This window comes from Oryza glaberrima, chromosome 11, assembly GCF_000147395.1.
Source record: "Oryza glaberrima chromosome 11, OglaRS2, whole genome shotgun sequence".
In the NCBI taxonomy this organism is placed as follows: Eukaryota; Viridiplantae; Streptophyta; class Magnoliopsida; order Poales; family Poaceae; genus Oryza; species Oryza glaberrima.
The window spans coordinates 20,032,396-20,056,672 of NC_068336.1; the positions used below are offsets into that span (position 1 = coordinate 20,032,396).

The following is a 24,277-nucleotide window of genomic DNA, read 5'->3' on the forward strand; positions in this document are numbered from 1 at the left end:
TGTAAGTTGAGGGATGCGTTTTATCCGGTTTTGTGGTTGGACAATTTTGTGACTCGATGACGAGATAAGGGACCTTCAGTGTTCTTTTTCCTAAATGTGGGCGTGCATGTCCAGACAATCGTGATCCGGCCCAAATGTTATGGGCATTTCATCAGATGAATCCAGTATTGACTATTGACCCAATGAGCTATACGTGATTATTTTGGTTTTCAACTTTCTACAGGCTTATTAGAATTAGAAACTCATTCAACGGTGCGCCCAAGTACCGTTTATGCTTCCTCGCAAAAAAAAAAAAGTACCGTTTATGCAGATTTTCTAGTTTGACTAACTTTTGGTTAAAATCTACCTTTGAAATAGAACTACGCCTTATAAAAAAAATCATCTTGTTTGAATGTTTAGCAGGCAATCAAAACAAAAGTTTCCGTGGAAGGGAAGAAGCATCGAGCATAAACTCAATGTATGCCGGTCCAATCCTCGTAAGTGCTTATAATAATAAAGTGTGTGTATTTGGTAGGGAAACCGAGGTTCGAAGGGGTTCGGATTTTAAAACTCCGAACCCTCCTTGACCCTTTGCTTTTCCTCAGCAGTAGAATGAACTGAGGGCCGAGCTGTCATGCTTCAGCTGCGGCACCACCTCCGGCATCATCGCAAGCATTGTCAATTACGAACAGAGAATTTCCGTCACTAACTTAGCATGTGTTCGCTCTAGCCGGACCCCAACCCAAACACTGTGCACGGAAAACGGAGCGATCCATTAGCGCGTGATTAATTAAGTAGCTAATTTTTTTAAAAAAAATAGATTAATTTGATTTTTTAAGCAACTTCCGTATAGAAATTTTTTGCAAATAACGCACCGTTTAGCAGTTTGAAAAGCGTGCGCGCGGAAAACGAGGGAGATGTGTTGGGAACTGGGGGTGCCCAACACACCCTAAGAGCAGGTACAATAGCAAACTATAAGCCAGCTACAAATATATTTTAAGGAGATAAATAAGGAGAGAGAAGAGCAGCGGGCTATAAATTTATAGCCAGCTGTGCACAGACTCGAAGATGTAGTGTGTGTATGATAGGTGGGACCAGGTATTAATAGTGTAGTATGTAGCTATTGTATGAATGAGCTATTAGATTGGCTATAGATAAATTGAAGCTAGTTGGCTATTCTATTAAAATTGCTCTAAGAGAGGTTCAGTAGGGGTTCGGAGTTTAAAACTCCAAGCCCCCTTGCCTCGGGCTGGACCGGCCTCAACTACAAGATGACCAGATGATTTGAGATACATGTAAGCGTGTTCGCAGTATGATAAACTTGAAGCATATAATTCAGAAAAAAAAAAAAAGATCTCTTCTTTCCCTGAATGTTGAGAGAAAAATTTCAGATAACAGCTGAAGCTCTGTTGTTTACACTCAGTTCGCTGCACGATGTCTGAAGATGACAAATGCCGTCAACGAGAGCAAAAATTTCAGGTCAAGGCAAGAGTATTTATGTGCAGCTGCTTCAAGTAATCAACATGGTTGGTTACCTGCTTAGAAAGTGCAAAACTTCCTCTGCCACCCCCTTGCCTTCCTCGACATTCAACGCTGACGAACTTGGCGCCGAGCAAAGAAACAAGCAGTGAAAAATAGATGTTCTTCGGAGTTTAAAACTCTGAATCCCTTGCCTTCCTAAACAACGCCAAGGAATTGAAAAAGGGCCAATTACATATTTGCCACTACTTTGAATCGGTATTGTGAATTTGCCATTAAAGAACATAATTGCATATTTACCATCAAAAATGATTGGAACCCAGCATACCTACCATCAAACTCGCAGCATAGACTAACACCGTTAGAAGTTTGGTTTTCATGAAAGTGAGGACAAGGATGCCCCTCCCCAGGAAATTGCAATCCTACCACTGGAGCATACAACCTAGTAAAATCGTGCAGCATAAGAAAATAAAGAACAGTGGAACACACATTGCAACGAAGCATGTGGAACTGCTGTAAAAGGTTTTACAGGTGGAGAATCGAAAGATTCAGAATAAAATTGTCGTTCTAATGTTATTAATATCCAGAATCTTTTCTAAATGAGCAAATGTTTATTGGACATATATACTACCGAAATCAAATTCTAGTCTAACAACTCAAATATCAAGAAAATACCATAACAACTTCCTCTGTTGCTGTTGTTGGTGTAGTCTGCCCCTGTTGCTGCAGCCGCCGCCGCCCCAAGCTGCTTGTTGCTGTTGCTGCCGGTCTGCCGCCGCATAATGCTGTTGTCGCCCAAGCAGCTTGTTGCTGCCAGCTGCTGCCCAAGACGCTTCTTCAAATCAGACTGCCGCAGCTCCTGTCGCCAAGCAGCATGCTCGCCTTGATGCCATAATCGTCAAAATCCATCTCCATGAGCTTTTCTACTATCACCAGCTACTTCATCGACCGATTTCTAACTGATTTGCTCCCGATTCGAAGGACGAGAGTATTTGGGATCTAGGGTTCCTAGAGAGAGTGGGGGATTGGTTCTTCTCTTCTCGCGTGCGGTCAGATTGGGAGACGGGCAGTCGGGCATGGAGGGGATTGAATCTAGCCAAGGGCAAAACCGACTTACCATTAATTTCTTGTTTTCTTGAATTATTTCTATGCCCTTAATTCCTCCAATTCAGACGGGGATGCAAACGGAAGCAAGCTGGACTGACTTTAGTGGCAATTTTGCAATTCGTGCTTTTGTAATGGCTATTCCGAGTTAGAGGATGAAAACAGTGGTATATTTGTAATTCTCCCATTGAAAAACTGGAGGTTCTATAAACTCCGAACCCCCTTGCCTTCGTCAACAAATATGTATGACTGAGGCCTGTCTGTCGTAGGAGCCATCGGCTTCAAGCAAGAAAGGTGATCTGAAGATTTTTCATAGCAATTCCTTGCAGATCAGAAAATTTTCTTTATTTGCACTCAGTTCCTTGCATGTATAGATGGCCATGTGGGCCGCCCAGCACGGCACGGCCCAGGCCCGGTCGTGCCTGGGCTGAGGCTTGTCGGGCCGGCATGGCCCGACCAACGCACCGGGCCGTGCCGTGCCAGCCCACGTGCCGCACTCACGGCCCAGGCACGGCCCAACACGCCTCGGGCCGTGCCGGGCCGGCCCGAAGGCACGATGGGCCATCATGCGTTTCCTCAGAATAAGTCTAATTTTCCTCCCTCCTTTTGGGCTGTGACAAATATATAGAAATATTTTACCTCCCTCTTCTTTGGGCTATGGTATATAAATAGCTAAAAAAGTCTATTTAAGGTCCCTATTCTTTGAACAGTACATTTATATGTCTATTTTTAGTCCCTATACTTTGTGTGTCGGGCCTGGCCTGCCAGCCCATCGTGCCGGGCCGGCACGACCGTGCCCAGCGTGCCGGCGGGGAGGCCCAGGCGGGGGGTGCTGATCGGCGACTAGTCGCGCGGCCACGCACGCGCGCGATCAGCGCCCCCCTCTCTAGTCTCTACTCCTATACAGGAGTACTATGTATATATATATTATGTATATACTATATATACATATGTATAAACTTTGTATTTATGTATACAAAGTTTATACGCAGGTTTATATAGTATATATACACGTGTATATATATAATTTTTTATATATATATACACTTTATTGTATAAAAAATATACACATGTATATTAAAGTTTGTGTGCTTATGTAAAAAAAACAAAAAAATATATATGTTTACAAACTTTATATACATGTATACCAAATTTGTGTACATACGTATAAAACTTCAAAAATATACTTATACAAACTTTGTATACGTGTATGCAAACTTTACATACGCGTATATAAAGTTTGTATACGTGTATGTAAAGTTTATATATGCGTATACAAAGTTTGTATTTATACATGTATAACGTATTAAAAAAAAGAAAAAATAACTAATAATGATATGGAAAGAAAAAACAGAAAAGCAACGAAACAAAAACAGAAACCGTAAACTACGGAAAGAAAAAGCAGAAAAAGAAAAGTAAATCGCAAACTACATATACGGAAAGAAAACTAGAAAAAAAAAAGAAACCGCTCCCAAAAAAAATCACGCGCCGTCGCCGCCCCCCTCTCCACGCGCGACACACGTGTCCAGTCACGTAGGGGAGGGCGCGCGCGACTGGTCGCGGATTAGCTTTCTTGGTCCCAGGCTTAGCCCGGCGGTCGGGCCGGACCGGCACGGGCCCGACCCAAGTTGGGCCATGCCGTGCTTGGGCCGGACCAAAAAGCCGTGCCATGGGCCTGGCCTTATGGCCATCTATACTTGCATGATGTGTGAAGATAACAAATGCCAGTGATTAGGGAACAAAAGAGAAAAATGTTCAGGGAAGATAGGACTATTTGCGTGCAGCGGCTCAGCGGTGAACTGCCAAGGCAGTAGGAAAATACAGTGGAAAATAGAGATTCAAACGAGTCGGAGTTTAAAACTGCGAACCCCCCTTGCTTTCCTCATTCTCAACACTGGTGAACTGAGGTCCGGACTGTCACGGTAGGCATCATCTTCAAGCTAGGAGGTGTGCACGGGCACGGCTAACTGCTTCGAGCAAAATTAACCAAGATTGAACAAGATGCTCCTCCGGTTTCTGATTTTATTTTATTTTTCGACCTAGAGGGCAACCAGGAGACACCAGATGATTTAGCTTCCATTCTCAGCATCCAGAAAAATCGAAAAGCAAAAACAAAAAAACAAAAAAAAAACAAGCAAACAAACAAACAACAGCAACAGCAAGAACGTGAAAATCAACCAGAGAAGCAGCCAAGGGATCAAATAGTTTGTCAAGTGGTGATATGCAAAACGGATGTTCGAAGTGGGGTCGGAGTTCCAGACTCCGACTCATCCTACTTTCGTTATCCGCCGGCAGCAGTTTGATCCGGCATCATCGTAACTACCATCCCTCTACACAGATTTGATGTCACTGCTGGTATTTAGCTTCCTGTGTTAATGAGCACTTTGGACTGATCATGTCTATGTGACGAGGGATGAAAACGGTCACGGAAATTCCCGATCGACCGGACACCATTTCCGTTTAAGAGGTACCATTTCCGACCGTACCGTTTTTAGCTATTTTTAAATTTTGTTTTTTCTAATTTTCTTCTGCATCGTATTAATGTCGATATTGAGTAGTTTAAATGATAAATATGATCAATTACCGTCCGATCGAGCATCGTTTCCGAAGAGAGAGTACCGATTCCAACCGTTTCCGATCGTTTTCACCCCTTGATGAGACAAGGTTACCGGCCGGCTAGTTAGCTACTGAATATCATGAATCAAATCGAACGGAAAAAAAAAGTAAAGTATTCAACATAAAATAAAAACTTGAAAATAAAGACCCATACAAACACTCGAGGAGTCAGACAGAGTCGTGTGCACGAGCTTGAAGTTGATCAGAGAGTTGAACTAGCTAGCCCTTAGCAGTGCAAACAGAGGTCCAAGGGGTTCGGACTTCGGAGTTTAAAACTCCGACCCCGCCTTTTACCTTGAGGCGAGGAGTCATATTTGGCCCTGCCGATTTCTCATATATTTTTTTTCTTTTTTCAACTTGAAAGGCCATCAGGAGGCTGGGATATCTTAAAAAAGAAACATGATTTTTCATAATATGTTCCTTTTCACTGGATTTGAACACATCGAAATGGGGAGGCATATATAGAACAACATACTGGCATATTGGCATATGGGAAACTGGAGCTCAAGCGCATGAACCGAACCAGAGACTATGATGGAAGCATGGAACCATGTTGAAAGATACTAGAAAATAGACGCGCGCGGTTGACGCATCCGATATTTTAAACCCCATATCTAGTGTGTGTATTGGAACGATCACACATTAGAACTGGCACATATTGGAACTGTCCCCAATGTGTTGTTTTGCAGTAGTGTTTGCTTCTTTTCTTCTTAATAAATTTCGCATGCCATGCATCTTCACGGCATGTTTAGTTGGCGAAAATTTTTGATCCCACATGTCACATCGGATTTAAGGACACATATTTAAAGTATTAAATATAGTCTAATAATAAAACAAATTACAGATTCTGTTAGAAAACTGTGAGATGAATTTATTAAGCCTAATTAATCCGTTATTAGCAAATGTTTACTGTAGCACCACATTATCAAATCATGACGCAATTAGGCTTAAAAGATTCGTCTCGCAATTTCCTAGCGAACTGTATAATTGGTTTTTTTTCTACATTTAATACTTCATACATGTGCCCAAACATTCGATGTGATAGCGTGAAAAATTTTGTTTAGAAACTAAACAGACCTTCAATTAGCTTGGCGAAAAAAAAGTAAAAATACAACGTAAAATCGACATTGATTTAATTATGTTTAGCAAATCCAAAAAAAAATTCTAACTTGGTCATAGTGGATCGAGGACATGCCAGACTTTGGGCTCGTTCTTTTACTTAGCTTCCAACTTCAACTTCTTCATTTTCCTCATTTTTCGTTAGCACATTTTTAAACAATTAGAGATACGTCTAAAAATAATTATATATAAAAGTTATTTAAAAACATATAAATTTATTATTACAAGTTATAATAATTAATATTTATTAATTAATTATACACTAATGAATTTTGACATCTCGCGTGCGCTCGAAATTCCTCTGCTCATGGAGCGAAACGAACGAGCACAAAAGAAAAGGAAACGCCAGAAATGAAGCCCAATTGCTAGAGCATCTCAGGAACCTAGCTACCCCACTCTTCAAGCCAAAATTTGGCAATTTTGGACAAAATTTTTTCTCCAATAAACTTGCTATTTCAATGGACAAGCTATCCGGCTAGCTAAACTGCCTCCCTCGCTAGCCAAACTTGACCAGCCAAAACCAGCTAGCCATCCATGGAACCCATGCCTCTTTCCCCTCTCATTCCACGCACACCTTCCTTCCGAGCATGTGCAGCGGCAGCGGCACCCATCGCCGGCCTCCACTGCCTACGCCCTCGTCCGCCGCCGCCTTGTCCCAGCCCGAGCCGAGGAAGGCGGGAGCGCGAGGCGTCTTTGTCTTCGAGGTCGAGGTCGCGAGCCATCGAGGTCGTCGTCGCGAGCCGTCGCCGCCGTCACTGGCCTCTAGACAGTCATCGTCGCCATCCCCGCCCCAAGCTCCGCCGCCGCCCCCGAAGCCATTGTCGCCCTTGCTTGTCGCCTCGTCGAGCAGAAAGGCTTGAGCAGGGCGAGGCCGCCGCCGCACTGCCTTCCGCCTCCCACCTCCCGCCAACCCGTGCCTCCTTCCACCTCCCCACGCCACCTTCCACCTTCCGCCTCCCGCCACCGCGCACTCCATAGTCCGTGATGGAGAAGACGCGCGCGGCCGCCGCGAGCGGCAGCGGTAGGAGCAATATGGACCAGCAGAAGGAAGTGACGACGACGGGAAGGAAGGAAAGGGGAAAAGAAGGAAAGAGAAGGAAGAAGGGGAGAGAGAGGAAGAAGAGGAGTAGAGGTTGACATGTGGGTCCGTTGTTATTTTAAAGATGATTAATATAGAGTCTGTTGGAGTGATTATCTAGTTTAACTAGCCAAATCAGATAGAGAGTTAGCTATATGAGTGTTTGGATAGTCTAATTTGAATAGGCTGTTGGAGATGTTTTAAGCTCTCTCTATACTATATGGCAAACTCCAAGCTATTAATGCCTCGCTAGCTGATCAACTGATTAAGTCAAGTCTACCTAAAAAAAAAACTGATTAAGTCAAGTCAACACTCCAACTGCCCCAGTCATCTCCCCATAATAACACATGGACTGCGAGGCTCCGACGTAAGCTTTGGTGCATGGCCTCAGTCACGTAGGTGTTCAAACGTACAACGTAGGGTGTAAAATTTTTGTGTAGGAATTAAACAGTGTCTAACTATAATATTTTAGCTACATTTTTGTCTCATTTTACCTTTTTTATTTCTCACAAAACACGTTGTAGAAATAAGGGTAAAGACAGAATATTTTTGCATGCACTGCAGCCACCTTTCTTAAAACAATGTTTATAAATGAATTTGTATTTTTTTATAAATTGTTGTACAACGTTTTCTGAATTTAAATTTTTCATGATCAACTGTTCATATCTTACAGTACACGTCTGAAAAATGACATGTTTTGTCGACATTTTGTCTCATGTTTCCCAAGTCATCTTCCTTGTTTTTCATGCGCACGCTTTTCAAACTGCTAAACGGTGTGTTTTTTTTTTAAAAAAAAAGTTTTTACACGAAAGTTGCTTAAAAAATCATATTGATCCTTTTTTTAAAAAAAGAGCTAATACTTAATTAATCACGCGCTAATAGAACGTTCTGTTTTCCATGCACACTGTTCCGGTGGGAACAAACTCCAGCGAACACAGCCTTCCTTGTTTCGAGGCAATAAGAAAAGATCAACCATAATGCAGATCAACCATAATGCAAGTGACTAATGAACACGAGGTATGTTTACGTTTTTATTTTTCCTGCAGGACAGGTCCCTCCGTTTTAAAATATAAAATATATTAGCTTATTCACCGTCTTCAACATTGTACATTTACCACTAAATTCTTTTGTAATACTATAAAAATTTTTATATAAAAAAGATATAATGATACCACATGGAGTAGAGGGCTAAACATATTTTGAGTTTAGTAGTAATTTTAAAGGTTAAGAAACGTCGAGGGGTCTTCCAGTTAGCTTCACAAGGTAGTGAGCTAGCTGATCTGAGTTTAAAGTCTCAACCCTTCTAATTAATTATTTGATATTAACTTCTTCTTAATATTCGTGTATTTTTGGTAATTTTAAAGGCTGACTTTGTGAAAAACATGTACAGCAAGTGTTGCTCCCTTTTGCTTTACAACAAAAGGACATTTTTCTTTTTGTTGAAAAAAAAAAGCAAATGGACATAAACCCCAAGGTCATAAGTAAATTAATTAACTAGCTGCTTAATTGAGTGCATGATTCTCTTGCAAGTGCATCTGTTAAAACGGAGACCGATCGAGGTCCGTCGCAGATTCGCGTTCGTACGTCGTCCATGGAACTGCATTTACGTAGTACCTAACACGTGATCCCATCCAAATTGCAGTACTCAACAGCAGCTAATACCTAGTCAACTACAAGTCAAGTCAACACAACAACTTGTACGACTGCGTGCCAATAATGCGCATCTTATTCATCTCGCAGGGTTTACGATTTGGATTTCGGCTAAAATTTCGGGATTTTCGATACATTTTGGGCCAATATTTTTTGAAATTTTAATAGAACTTAACTAAGTTTAATTAAATTTTGTCTAAATTTGCAAAAGAAAAAAAAGAGAGATAAATCAAAAAATTTTGACCGAGATAATCACTTGCTGGGGTTTGTAATAACTTCGAACCGACATTGCAATCCCTGAGTTGTCATCATATCAGTCACAGTAGGTATACGGTGCGCTAGGACTGTGTGATAATTAAAAACCGATAACAAGAAAAAATCATTAGCACATAATTAATTAAATTTTCATTATTATATACTTGATAAATGTATTTGACATTTTAAAGAAACTTATATATAGAAAATTTCCATACGGAACATCATTTAGTTTGAAAAAGGGTGCTAATGAAAATCGATATAAAAATCTGAATCTTAATAGAGAATAGAAGGGTCCGGTCTCACATTAAATACTGGACTCAATTGCTTCCAGCCATTCACGCATTCGATCGCATCATGCATCCGGCAGCCAAGTTACCGCTGCTCTTCCTCCTCCTGGTCGGGGCAACCGCCGCCACGTCCATAACAAACCATGCGCCGGCTCCAGCCGCCGGCAGCTGTGTGCCACGGGAGAGGGAGGCACTGCTGGCCTTCAAGCGAGGCATCACCGGTGATCCCGCAGGTCGCCTCGCCTCGTGGAAGCGAGGTAACCATGACTGCTGCCGGTGGAGAGGCGTTAGGTGCAGCGACAACCTCATCGGTCATATCTTCGGCCTTCACCTTCAGAATAACTTCTCGTGGTACGACGAAGCAACAGCTTTGGTGGGGCACATAAGTACTTCTCTGCTCGCTCTCGAGCACCTAGAGCACCTTGACCTCAGCAACAACAATCTTGTGGGTCCAGCTGGCCGATTCCCAGGGTTCGTCAGCTCTCTCAGGAACCTGATATATCTTAACTTCTCTGGTATGCCATTAAGAGGTAAAGTGCCTCCTCAACTCAGTAATCTTACAAAGCTAAAATATCTCGACCTTTCCCATCGAAATGGAATAGGTATGTACTCAACAGATATACAATGGCTCACCCATCTACCATCGCTACGGTACCTAGGCTTATCAAATGTAGATCTCAGCAGAATATCTTGCTGGCCTCGTGTCATGAACATGAATGCTTATCTAAGGGCACTCTATCTTTCTCATTGCTCTTTTACAAGTGCAAGCCAATCAATTTTACAGTCAAACTTCACAAGACTTGAGGAGCTCGACCTCTCCCACAATAATTTTAACCAACCTTTGGCATCTTATTGGTTTTGGAATTTGACAAGCCTCAAGTACCTCGATCTTTCAGGGAACAATATTGTAGGAAGTCTACCGGCCGCGGTGAGCAAATTTACCAGTTTAGACACTCTTGATCTCTCTGAGAACCAACTTTTTGGATCTGTTCCATATGAGATTAGTATGCTAACTAGTTTGACTGATATTAACCTAAGGGTCAATAACTTGACAGGTGAAATCACAGAGAAACACTTAGCTGGTCTGAAGAGTTTGAAAAACATAGACTTGTCTTCTAATCACTACTTGAAGATTGTGGTTGGTCCTGAATGGCAACCTCCATTTAGACTAGAGGTGGCAATATTTGAATCTTGTCAGCTTGGTCCAATGTTTCCTTCGTGGCTTCAATGGATGGTGGATATTAAAATACTTGATATTTGGAACACAGGTATAACCGATCAACTTCCACATTGGTTTTGGACAACATTTTCTAAGGCAACAAAGTTAGACATGTCCTCCAACAAAATCAGTGGTAGCTTGCCAACAAATATGGAAACCATGTCATTGGAAAGCCTCTATCTAGGTTCAAATCAAATAACCGGAGTAATACCGACCCTGCCACCTAACCTCACCTGGTTGGAGATCCAAAATAACATGGTATCAAGGATTGTGGCATCAAAAAACTTTGGAGCTCCAAACCTAGGTTATATGGATCTATCCTCCAATAACATCAAAGGTCCTATTCCAGGTTCTATCTGCGAGTTGCAATACTTGAGATTCTTGAATTTAGCCAACAATCATTTGGAGGGAGAATTTCCTCATTGCATTGGGATGACAGAAGTAAATTACCTTTTTCTAAATAACAATAGCTTATCTGGCAGGGTCCCATCTTTTTTGAAAGGTTGCAAACAGCTAATGCACCTAGATCTATCACAGAATAAGTTCCATGGAAGACTGCCAAGTTGGATTGGAGACTTCCCAGCAGTACGAAGTCTAATCCTAAACAACAATGTGTTATCTGGGCATATCCCAACCAACATCACCAATCTGACAAATCTACAGGACCTGGATCTATCACAAAATAAGTTCCATGGAAGACTGTCAAATTGGATTGGAGACCTCCCAGAAGTACAACGTATATTCCTAAACAATAATTTATTCTCTGGGCACATCCCAATCAACATCACCAATCTTACAAAACTTACTCAGTTGAATCTGGCATACAATAATATTTCAGGCATTTTGCCTTGACAGTTCACATTTTTTAAGAGGCGACGAAGGGAAAGCATCATGCTATATATACCCTAGATACCCCATGAAAGATTAATACAGTTTGTCGGTCAGCATTATCATTGAGCTATACCTGTCTGCTACGTTAAGTGCATAGAAAAGTTAGATTACTACTGCCTACTTCCTCCGTTCCAAAAAAACGAATATAGCACTAGATATGACATAGTCTAGTACAACGAATTTAGACAGATGTATGTTTAGATTCATATTATTAGGATATGTCATATCCAGTACTAAATTGATTTTTTATTGGACAGAGGGAGCATGTTCTTGGGTTTGTGCTAGCATTTTGCTTTTGTCCTTTATATTGTTCTTTTTTGTGAGTCTAGATATGCCGTTTCCTCTGTAAACTAATAAGTGTTTCTTAATTAGTTATTGTAATGCATCTACAACTTCTGTTTTCACCTATCATGGAAGCTAAATTAAGACTATTACTCTTGGGCACCTGGCAGGGGGCACCGTATTTTATCCCTCTTTCACGGCACCAACAACTGATTAAACCAAAAGGATTATTTTTCCAACTTAAACAAATGAACATACCAAAGCAGTCAAATGTGGAGGACTCGTTATTCATGTCGAGAGATTTTTCTGGCTCTGGCTGAATTCGCTCTGTTCGCACGGTCCAGCTCTTCACGGAGCTGCCCGGTCTCTGACCGAATTAATGTGCTAGTCAACTCAACTCAACGGCATCGACATAGTACCATTCAATTCGGTGCATGCATGCATGCATCATTTCGTGCTAGACGCCGTTGCTGTCGGTACGTCACTCACACGGTTGGGCCAGAAAATTAAATTAAACCCCATTAATTACAGCATTAAGGGCGAAATGCAGGTAGTTATACTCCACAGTCCACTAGTCGTACGCAAGAACGGGTCTTTTAAAATGAGCTTAATTTAAGGCCGGTTTGCCGTGCGCGCGCGCGCGCACACACACAATCCATACGTGCTCACTGCTCTCCTCCAATCACTCAAGGAGTAAGCCTGTGCACCCCATGAAATCATGAATCCCACCGGCAAGCCGTTGCTCCTCCTCCTGGGCCTTCTCCTGCTAGCAATCACCACTTTGTCCCAAGCAATCCATACGACACCTATACCGAAACTCGGCTTTGCTGCCACCGCCGTCGCATGCGTGCCACGGGAACGGGATGCCCTTCTAGCCTTCAAGCGAGGCATCACTAGCGACCACTTAGGACTTCTCACCTCGTGGAGGCAAGATGACCATGACTGCTGCCGGTGGAGAGGCATAACCTGTAGCAACCTCACCGGCCATGTCCTCAAGCTTCACCTCAGTAGCATATACACTAATGAGCATACAAGTATGGAAGGTTTGGTCGGCCAGATAAGTCCCCAGCTGCTCTACCTGGATCATTTAGAACATCTTGATCTCAGCATTAACTATTTGGAGGGGCCAAGCGGTCAAATCCCAGAGTTCATAGGCTCTATGAAGAGCTTGAGATATCTAAAGCTCTCTGGCATTCCGTTCTCTGGTACGGTGCCTCAGCTTGGCAATCTTTCAAAGTTGCAACATCTCGACCTTTCCGACCTGGAGGGAAAGGAAGGTATGCACTTAGCGGATATGTCATGGGTATCTCGTCTAGGATCATTACGGTACCTTGATTTATCCTTTATAAATCTCAACGCGGCTTCTGATTGGGCTCATGCCGTGAACATGATCCCTTCCATTAGAGTACTTCGTTTATATTTATGCCAACTTCAAGGTGCGAACCATTCACTCGCACACTACAACCTTACAAAACTCGAGAAGCTTGATCTGTCCTCGAACTATTTTGACCACCCGTATGCATCTTGTTGGTTCTGGAACTCAACAATCCTCAAATACCTTGATATTTCATCGAACAATTTGTATGATCAGCTTCCAAATGCGATAGGACACATGGCATCCCTCAGAGTCATTAATTTTTCTGATAACGCTCACATGGGCATTGTGGAACCAGAGTTGATGACGAACCTATGTAGTTTGGAGAATCTAAACCTCCAAGGGAGCCTCTCCTATGGGAACATGACAGAGTTGCTCGATAGTCTGTCAAATTGCTCCAACAAATTAAGTGAGCTGAATTTAGCAGACAATAATATCAGTGGAACTCTGCCACCTGGGATATTCCAACAATTTGCAGACTTAGTCACTCTTGACGCTAGCAACAATCAGCTCACTGGGCCTCTGCCCGTTGAGATTGGTATGCTCACAGGTTTAAATCACCTGGACCTGAGTTACAATAACCTGGCAGGTGACATCACCGAAGAACACTTTGCTAACCTAAGGAGCTTAAAATACATAGACTTATCGTCTAATGATCCCTTGAATATTGTGGTAGACCCTACATGGATAGCCCCATTTAGATTAGAACGTGCATCTTTTCCAGCTTGCATGATGGGTCCTCAATTTCCTACTTGGCTCCAGTGGTCGGTGGATATTTGGTTATTAGAAATCTCAAATACTGGTATAAAGGATAAGCTTCCTGATTGGTTCTGGACCACATTTTCAAAGCTCGAAGAATTGGACATGTCTAACAACCAAATAAGTGGTGTCTTGCCAACAAATATGGAAACCATGGCATTGAGTTATCTCTATCTTGGTTCAAACCAAATAAGTGGTCAATTACCTCCTTTACCGAGAAAAATTGTAAAATTGGACGTCTCCAATAACTCTCTGTCTGGATCTCTGCCATCTAACTTTGGAGCTCAAAATCAACAAATGGTTACGCTGATTCTTTCCTTCAACAACCTATCTGGCCATATTCCGGAATCCTTTTGCAGAATGAAACAGTTGGCCGCCTTGGACTTAGCAAACAATCTTTTTGAGGGAGAATTGCCTCAATGTTTCGGGATGACAGGTATGGCAATCGTTCTTTTACAAAACAATAGATTCTCTGGCTCGTTCCCAGTTTTCCTAGAACGCTCCACAAAGCTACAACTCGTAGATCTATCAAGGAACAATTTCTCCGGCAAATTACCAACGTGGATTGGTGACAAGAAGGAATTAGTGCTTTTGCTACTAAGCCACAATGTTTTCTCTGGGATTATTCCGATCAATATCACAAATCTTTCAAATCTTCGTCAATTGAACCTGGCAGGCAATAGTCTATCAGGTAACATACCTTGGCGTTTGTCAAATTTAGAGGCAATGAAGGAAGACAACTACATTTTTAACCTTGACATACCTGATGATAGCAGTTATAATAATTTATCCGTATTCACAAAGCGGACAGAACTTTTTTATGGTCCAAATATTTTCAGCGCGGTGAACATTGATTTGTCATCAAACTATTTAGTTGGTCAAATTCCAGAGGAAATAGCTTCTCTTGCACTTCTAAAAAATCTGAATTTGTCAAGAATTACCTGAGTGGAAAAATCCCACAAAAAATTGGGTCGTTATGGTCACTGGAATCACTAGATCTCTCAAGGAACAAGCTTTCGGGGGAGATCCCTCCTAGCCTGTCAAATTTATCATATTTGAGTGATTTGGATTTATCACACAACAATCTATCGGGAAGAATACCATCGGGATCACAGCTTGACACCCTCTATTTTGAACATCCTGATATGTATAGCAGTAACGATGGTCTTTTCGGATTTCCTCTTCAAAGAAATTACTCGGAAGGAATTGCACCAAAGCAGGGCTATCACGATCATAGTAAAACCCGACAAGTAGCTGAGCCAATGTTCTTTTACCTTGGGCTTGTGTCAGGATTTGTTGTTGGCCTATGGGTGGTGTTTTGCACCATACTCTTCAAGAAGACATGGAGGATTGCCTATTTCTCTCTTTTTGACAAGGCGTGTGACAAAATATACGTGTTTACTGTTGTTACTTGGGCAAGAGTATCTCAAAAGACGAATGTACTATAAGCTAATCGGAAAATTTGATTAGAACGACGTGCGTATGTTGGTGCTGGGTCACACTAAAAGCATCTAATACTCTAATGTGGTGTGGTGTGGCACAGTGATGCTTGTTTATTTAATTAGTTCTGTGTGTTGTATCTTAATAGGGATTATACGATATTATCCTTACTTTCCATTATTACTCTGTAATTTTTTATCATAATGTTTGTTTCTTTAAGTTGCTTTACTAGGAACATGTTATACTGTTTTTTTTATCAATATAAGGCAGATTCTAACGAAAAGTAATAACTACGAGGGTAGCCGTGCGAATGCACGGGCATGCATTTTAAGGTGTGTGTAGAAATAGATGAAATATCAACCGAATGGCACCTACCATGTTTGAAAAGTACTTTCTCCGGTTTTTAATAGATAAATTAAGTTAATTTTTTTATACATGTTTGATCATTTATATTATTCAAAAATAGCAAAAGTCTAATTAATGCTTATAGTACTTTTGATGATAAATTAAACCAAGTCACAATAAAAAGAATAATATTATTTATTTATATAATAAAACTGAATTGTCAAACATGAGTAAAGAAGACGACGGTATCATTTATTAAAAAATTAAAGGTAGTCCAAGTTCTTCAAAATATTTTTTATCGCATTGCTTATTTTTAAATTGTTTGTTAATACATGTGCTTATAGATTAATACTCTGTATGCCTCAAATATTAGTATTTTTGGACTTTGGTGTGTTACTTTTGACTAATAATATTTAACATTTATAAAAAGTAAGTTATTTCAAACAAAACAAGTTAAATATTATGAGAATGTGTTTAATGATTAATTTAGTAAAATCATTTTTACGTGATCGGCCTTTTTTATTTTGTAATGCACCAATTTTCACCCGTCAAAAAATCTATTTTATTAAAAACCTATGTTTAAAACTTTTGGTTCTTTGAGTGTATCTAGTTTGTGTGCCAAAAATCTCAATTAATTCATTCCTTGTCAAGTCAAAATTGTGGCCAATTTTTTTTTCTTTTCAATATCTCAGAACTCGAATTTTGTAATTTGAGTCTCCCCTAAATAAATCATCCCAAAAATCTATTACCAATGTCCAAGTTAGAATTTATTTCTTTGAACCTAAAAACCTTTATTCAAATAAACTCTTCCAAACAAAAGTCTCTGTGTTCAGATTTGGAATCCGAATCGCGTCCTAAATCACCACCCAGAGATATATCCAAAAATCACTCCTCCAAATTCTATCCTTTCTAAATCATTTTAAGACTAAACTTGTTCTGCGTCGCAAATTATTCTCAAAAGCTATAACCCCTCCAACCAAATTCCTACATATAAAAAAAAACCAAACAAATCATTAGAGTTCACAGTCCAGTTACAATCCTTTTACAAGTTCAAAATTGTTTACAACCCACGAGCAAAACGACAGCAGACAAGCATATCCATCTTTTTAATTAAGATAGGCATTTTCACGCATACTCACACCGTTCACCCCCTTGCCCAAGCCTACACCACCAATTCCTTTCCCCGCACTCCACCTCTCTGTATCGTCCCTGGCAGAGTCAGCCACTGTTCTCCCATGATACCTCCACTCCAGGCGCCAAGACAAAGAAGGTAGGCAGCAGTGGGGATTGTATGCAGTTGATGCACTAGCAGACACGGACCCACACAGCTACTGTATCAGCAGTACTGCACTGCAAGGATCTGCATCCGGTAGGCAGCAGGCAGCCACCGAGGGAAGCTGTGTAGGGAGAGGAGACCACAGGAGCGAGTTTGTCCACCGACCGCGCCATCCACTGTACCTACCCGCTACCGTCAACTGAACAGGGCAGCTGGCCCCGCTTGGCCGAGCTTGCCTGCTTCACCTTCGTTGCCACCCACCGGTCGCGACAGCTATAAACGATGGCATGCTTTTGTCCCCCTCTGTCCATTTCCCCTTCTGCGAAGCCACGGCTCTGCTTCGCCCCATGTGCCACCACTGCCTCCATCCCGAACCGCCATGGCCACCGCCATCGCACTGATTTCCGGCCAATATTTTTTATGGTAAGTACTACACGTAAATTAGGAGGGATATATTTATTACAGATCTAATCTAATAGTGTAAACTAATGGGTCCACCAACTTAAATGAAAATCAAGGGCTAAATTATTTTTTTCTCAGAATTTCTAAGATTTTTTTTTCTATTTTATTAGAGCGCCATGTGATAGCTTGAGATTGTTTTTAGAGTGCCATATGGTGGCATGAGAGCACTTGTAGAAAGTTTAATAGACTTTTAGTATATAATAACTAGGAAGGTAGCCCGCGCATTCGCGCAGGCAAAGCATTTCTTCATCATTTTTCTACTCAGTATTGATAAGATGTTTTGTGCTTTACTATTAATTTCTAAGTTTTTTGTAATTTTTAAAATGTGACATATGGTGACTTAATAGCGCTCGGAACTTTTATTGTCAAAAACGTGGAGGGGCATTATTGTCAGAAAAAATAGGTGTGGATGTTATAATCATCATTTAGCAGTGACTAAACCTTTTTTCCTCCTTTTTTGGTTTTTTCGATGAAATACGAGAAACGCCAGTGCAATTGATGATCATAGATCGATTTAGCTAGGAAAAAAATATAAATGACAAAGTAACTCATAATCATTGTATTAATAAATTACTAACTTATCCCTAATAATAGGGGTAGTATAATACTACCAATAAAGAGGACTGGAGCATCGATCTTAATAAAAACTATACGGCCACTTATTAAGAGTGTTTGTACATGCAGGAGAAAATAGAACCGATGAAACTGTCGTTGCAAGTGGAACAATTGGTGTCATGTTGCTCAGCGACTTTTGCTTGCTATGCATGACTACTTCTGCTTGAATACTCCTGCAAGTTATGAAATGATTGTTGAAATTCTATCAAACTCTTCTATATTTGACAAATTTTGTAACAACTTGTCAATACTCAAACATATTTGAAATAAGTGGACATTCAGGTTAAAATTGAGGCAAAGTTTATGTCAAAACGCTTGGTATCAAAAGAAGGGAAAATATAACTAGTGTAGAAAAGTAAGGGAAAAATATAACTAGTTTAGAAAAGTAAGATAACCCTTAGGATGATTTAACAGACCGGAGATAGACCTAAGCTTGCTTTCGTTTGAAAACATGATGCCATTCCCAGTGGGAGGTGTCACTTTTACGTTTTCAATGGTGTCACATAAGTAACAAGACATTTAATTGATGATTAAAATAGCTCATACTCCCTTCTTTCACAGAAGTTAGACATATAACTTTTGTGACCAAGATCATGTAGACATTAACTTATCTTACATGTAACAAAGATATAGACGCATGCAACCAATGAGTATTAAGATTACTCCTCGGGTTTTAATCATCAAACATTTAATTTACCTCTCCATTTAAGTTTTAAATTCATACAGACTACAGATAGGAATAACTTTTTTGGAAAAACTAAATAAAATATGAAATATATCTAACTCTTGTGGACGGTGAGAGTACTATAATACGGTTTTATTTTTGTTGTTTTATAGGTAGTACATGCAAGATACAAACCGTGTAGACATTATTTTATTTCATACTTCATTAATTTTTTACCACACTATGAAAATATTGATACGACACCCTATTTAATGAGAATGAAACTTCCACTAAAAATGGCCTAAAAAGAAGTGGTAAAAGCATAACCACTCTTAAAAATAGGAAACATAGGAGTTGAGGTCCTCTGAAAATGCAGAGATGCTACAGTACCTTTCATTGGCGCATGGTTTAATCTGTTGGATCTTCATCGAATGGTACAAACCATCTTGCTATAATACCTCACTACAGTAAAAAGTACCCAACAGTATGGATTACTGTTAGAATACTGTCTCTAGTGTGCTAATAGAAATCACTGTAGCGCGAGACTCGGATCACTGTGCAAACAGTGTCCTCTTCCGTTACTGTAAAGGACCTGCATCCGTAACATGCCCACGCCACCGGACCGCTGTAATCCCCAGCTGCCTTAAAAGTTAAAATTAGCAGCTTGAGACCTGGAGTGTATGCTCTCCTGCGTGATGCTTGCAACTTGTGCATGACCGAGATCGACCGATCGAGGCCCTTTGGAACTGAATAAGTTATCCCATCCAAATTACAGTACACTCAACAGCAGCAAGTCAACTAAGTCAAGTCAACGATCCAACTTGTACTTGCCAAATAATGGGCATCTCATCTCGATCGGCCAATGCAAAGCCGTCGATCGTATCAGTCACGGTGCAGTAGGGCCAACTGATAATTAAACCGACGGACGATGACTCAGTCACACAAGAACCAGTCCACCCGAGGATTTAAGTTCTAAATTGGACAGCAAGATGTCTGATGAATTTATTAATCTTAAGATATAATGGTCGCTGATAATTTTATTAATCTTAAGATATAATGGTCCAATGTTTCAGATGTGCTCATAATGGTAGGGTGTACGTACGTGTGTTTGTAGGCACATGTGTTCCTACTGTGTTTCTAAAAGGGAAAAAAAGTATTGGTCTTACTAAAATTGAATATGACATATCTTAATATAATAAATTTGAATAGCTGCTGGTATATGTCATATCTGGTTTTAGGTTTGTTTTTTATGACATAGGGAGTACTTTTTTTTTTTTTGCCGGGGACATAGGGAGTACTTAACAAGAGCTGCATGGCTGCATATCCGCTTGCTTCCACAGTTCCACTTGCATCTTGGAGCCATTCACACGCTCCCACCATGCATCCCAAGTCATCACTGCTGTTCTTCCTCATGATCGGAGCATTGCTCACCAATGCCATGGCAAACCATGCACCGGCTCCAGCCGCCGTCAACTGCGTGCCACGAGAGAGGGAAGCCCTGCTGGCCTTCAAGCGAGGCATCACTGGCGACCCCGCAGGGCGCCTCGCCTCGTGGAAGGAAGACGACCATGACTGCTGCCGGTGGAGGGGCGTTAGGTGCAGCGACAACCTCATCGGTCATGTCCTCGAGCTCCACCTCCAGAGTAACCTCACCGGTGTTGTTTATGTAGATTATAGCCCTTCGGAGTTCAACGCGGTAGCTTTGGTCGGCCGGATAACGTCTTCTTTGCTTTCTCTGGAGCATCTAGAGCACCTTGACCTCAGCAACAACAACCTCACGGGGCCGGATGGCCGTTTCCCGGTGTTCGTGGCCTCCCTTCGCAGCCTACAATATCTTGATCTCTCTGGTTTGGGATTCACTGGTATGGTGCCATCTCAGCTTGGTAACCTTTCAAAGCTGGAATTTCTTGACCTTTCGGGAACAGGTATGCAATCAGCAGATATATCATGGCTAACACGTCTACAATGGTTGAAGTACCTTTACTTGTCATCACTAAATCTTAACGCGGTATCTGATTGGGCTCATGTAGTAAACAAGATCCCATCACTAACGGTGCTTTCTCTCTCTGGTTGCTCACTTACACGTGTAGACCACTCGCTCAAACACGTAAACCTCACCAGACTTGAGAAGCTCCATCTCTCTGGCAACGATTTTAACCACCCTTTGTCATCTTGCTGGTTTTGGATCTTGAAAACCCTCATCTATCTCGACCTTGAATCAACCGGTTTATATGGTCGATTTCCAAATGCAATAACCAACATGACGTCCCTCCAGGTCTTGGATTTTTCAAGAAACAATAATGCGGGTATTTTGGAACCAATTCTGCTAAGGAACCTTTGCAACTTAGAAAGTCTGAACCTTCAATTGGGCCTCTTGTCTGGTAACATGACAGAGCTGCTAGAGAGTTTGAGTCATTGCTCACCAAACAAATTGCGGAAATTATATTTGTCCAACAACAATATTACGGGAACTTTACCAGCTCAGAGTATGGGCCAATTTACCAGCATAGCCAATATTGGTTTCTCTTTCAACCAGCTCACAGGGCACGTGCCTCCTGAGATTGGTAAACTAGCTAGTTTGACTCACCTTGACCTAAGTGAAAATAAATTAACAGGAACCATCACAGATGAACACTTCGGTGGTCTAATGAGCTTAACATACATTGATTTATCTTACAACAAACTCAAGATTGTTATAGACCCTGAATGGTTACCACCATTTAGGCTTGAAACTGCGTATTTTGCATCTTGTCAAATGGGTCCTCTATTTCCTGCCTGGCTCCGGTGGTCATCCGACATTGATATGATTGATATTTCAAGCGCTAATATAATAGACGAGTTTCCAGATTGGGTCTCTACAGCATTTTCAAAGGCCATATATTTGGACATGTCTAATAACAAAATCAGCGGTAACCTGCCAAAAAATATGAAAATCATGTCTCTGGAAGAACTCTATCTAAATTCAAACAGAATAACCGGTGAAGTACCAACGTTGCCGACAAACCTCACCTATTTGGACATCTCAAATAACATACTATCAGGGCTTGTCGCATCAAACTTCGGAGCGCCAAGACTAGATACTATGAATCTATCCTCAAACAGCATCCAAGGCCAGATTCCAAGTTCGATTTGCAGGTTGAAATATTTGAGCACCTTGGATTTATCCAACAATCTTTTGAACGGGAAACTTCCTCGATGCATTGGGATGAGAAATCTTCAGAAGCTTCTACTAAGTAATAATAACTTATCTGGCACATTCCCATCTTTACTGCAAGGCTGCACACAGCTACGTTATATAGACCTATCATGGAATAGGTTTTATGGAAGATTACCGAGTTGGATTGGAGACTTCCAAGAATTAGTTTCTCTACAACTGAGGAACAATACTTTTTCTTGGTAATGTTCTTTCACTGAACATAGCAAGAATTACTCTATGTATATGTTAGGTGCCTCAAGGAAAGTAGTCGTATTCAGAGGTACAGCAGCGTTGATGAGAATGCCGTGCCATGTTCAATGATGAGGATCAAACTGCTTATCTGGTTTCGGCCTCCTGAAAATACTTGCATCAAAGCAACTATATAATAAAGTTAGAGGTCTGTCAGTAACCTTCTGCAATGGAGCTCAAGCTTGGTATAATATTTGCTATTGTCTTCCTTATTCGTTGATGTCCGTTGTTAGTTTCTATTGTAAGTTAGCTGTTAATACATGTACACCTTTTGTCTGGTGGTGGTGTGAAAGGAGAAAGAACAAGATGTTGAGCCACTGAAGAGATTTGCTCTGGTCAAACGAAAAGTATCTCACGGTACCTCAATGCACTTTGAGACTAAAGATGGTATCGTCTCTCCGACCTCTGCAGTTCGGCTGCCAGCGCAGTTGGAATAATTTCTCGTTTACTAGAGTTGTTCTTCCTCTTCTAAGGAAATATTAGAAACCAAATTATATATCTAACCTTTTCTAGTTAGCACATGGCCCATACTTTTAAGTACCTTTCCATAGGTATCTTTTATTATAGTTTTTTTTAAAAAAATAAAACATTTTTATTGAATTTGAATAAATTATAACCAAATTCACAAATATTTGAAAAAAATCCAAAAATTTTGCTCGAAATATTTGCTTGCCAGAGGAGGGGGGTGAAATTTCCATCCCTGCACCTCCCGTGCGCACTGCTCTCCTCACAAGAGCTAGCTCTGTGAGGCTTTCGGCTAAGGGGAAGAAAACTGGAGATTGCCAGGAAGAGAAGAAGCAAGAAGAGAACATGAAGGAGGAGGAGAGGGAAGAAGGGGGGCTGAATGCCATGCCACCGTGGATGGGAGGCTGAGTCAGTGTACCAACATACATTCAGCGCCATGCTATTTGGCACTGAGGTGTCTAAATTCAGCACCATACGATTTGGTGCTGAACAAAAGGGTCAGTTTTTAAATAAGTTTTGACGGCGGTTCACTTATAAAATTAGTTTTTGCAAAGGGTCAAATTGTCAAAATTTGTGTGCTACTCAAAATTTGTCAAAATTTAGCTAGATAATACCCCGCGCGTTGCTGTAGTAATAATTGAGAAATTTCAAATTTTCAACATGAGCATAGAAATATTTGAGTAGAAAGAAAACTACTCCAATATAATTAACTTCCTAAAAACTTTATTGTAGTAATAGTAATTATAGATTATATGATGAGGTACCTTGTTAAGCCGCTGATCGGATAGAGCTTGTACTGGAAACAACAAAATTAAAGGATGTTCACTCAGTACTGAAGAATGAAAAATATACACCATCAATAACATTATCCAGAATTATATGTTTAATTTCTATATGAACTAATTAAGCCTGAAAGGATAGGTGTTGTACTGGGATTGATTTTCTCGTTGACTTGATAGCCTTGTATTTTGCATGATATCATTCCATGGTACACCCCTCCCTCACCGATCCATTTAGCACAGTTTTAGAACCTCTGCAGTTAATCTTGTAATAGAATGCCAATCAGTTCATGAATAAGGTGCTAGAATAACATATTTTACTATGGTAAGAAATATGCATTTAGCAGGAAGTACAACTATCATATAAATACGCCAGGAATGTGCAGTCAAGGCATGTAGCAAACCTGGACTATGATTACCATACAATTAAAAAAATAACAACCATAACTAAAAAAACTACCATTTTATATTTATACATGTACATACATAGTCCAATCTATTATATACTAAAAGTTCATTAAACCTTCTAAAAATACTCTCAAGACACCACATGGCTTACTACAAACGCTCCTAAGTCGCCACGTGGCGCTCTAATAAATTAGAAAAAATCCTAGAAATTTTAAGAAAAAAGAAAAACATCCCGCCATTGGTTTTCAATTAAATCAGTGGACCCATTATTTTTAACCATTG

General features: G+C 40.7%; 2 protein-coding genes, 1 long non-coding RNA gene and 1 pseudogene across 3 annotated transcripts; 3 read left to right on the top strand and 1 right to left on the bottom strand.

Annotated features, from left to right (window-relative positions):
• Positions 1-767: 767 nt before the first annotated feature.
• On the bottom strand, positions 768-2,714 carry LOC127755028 (uncharacterized). Its single transcript, XR_008012949.1, has 3 exons — positions 2,134-2,714; positions 1,791-1,900; positions 768-1,656 (listed from the first exon to the last, which is right to left on the bottom strand). It is a non-coding gene; the product is annotated as an uncharacterized LOC127755028 (long non-coding RNA).
• A 6,923-nt stretch (positions 2,715-9,637) lies between these two features.
• Positions 9,638-11,641, top strand: LOC127755785 (receptor-like protein EIX1). The gene has a single exon (XM_052281434.1). It carries the CDS (start codon positions 9,638-9,640, stop codon positions 11,639-11,641), a length of 2,004 nt encoding a protein of 667 aa, XP_052137394.1.
• Positions 11,642-14,393: 2,752 nt separating this feature from the next.
• Positions 14,394-15,544, top strand: LOC127755786 (receptor-like protein EIX2; annotated as a pseudogene).
• Positions 15,545-20,139: 4,595 nt separating this feature from the next.
• Positions 20,140-22,827, top strand: LOC127755163 (receptor-like protein EIX2). The gene has a single exon (XM_052280807.1). The coding sequence runs from the start codon at positions 20,211-20,213 to the stop codon at positions 22,296-22,298; it is 2,088 nt and encodes a 695-aa protein (XP_052136767.1). The 5' UTR covers positions 20,140-20,210; the 3' UTR covers positions 22,299-22,827.
• The last annotated feature ends 1,450 nt before the right edge of the window (positions 22,828-24,277 follow it).

What these genes read in the sequence shown, in the direction of transcription:
- LOC127755785 (XM_052281434.1), top strand. Translation starts at nt 9,638, where the DNA reads ATGCATCCGGCAGCCAAGTTACCGCTGCTCTTCCTCCTCCTGGTCGGG.
- LOC127755163 (XM_052280807.1), top strand. Translation starts at nt 20,211, where the DNA reads ATGGCTGCATATCCGCTTGCTTCCACAGTTCCACTTGCATCTTGGAGC.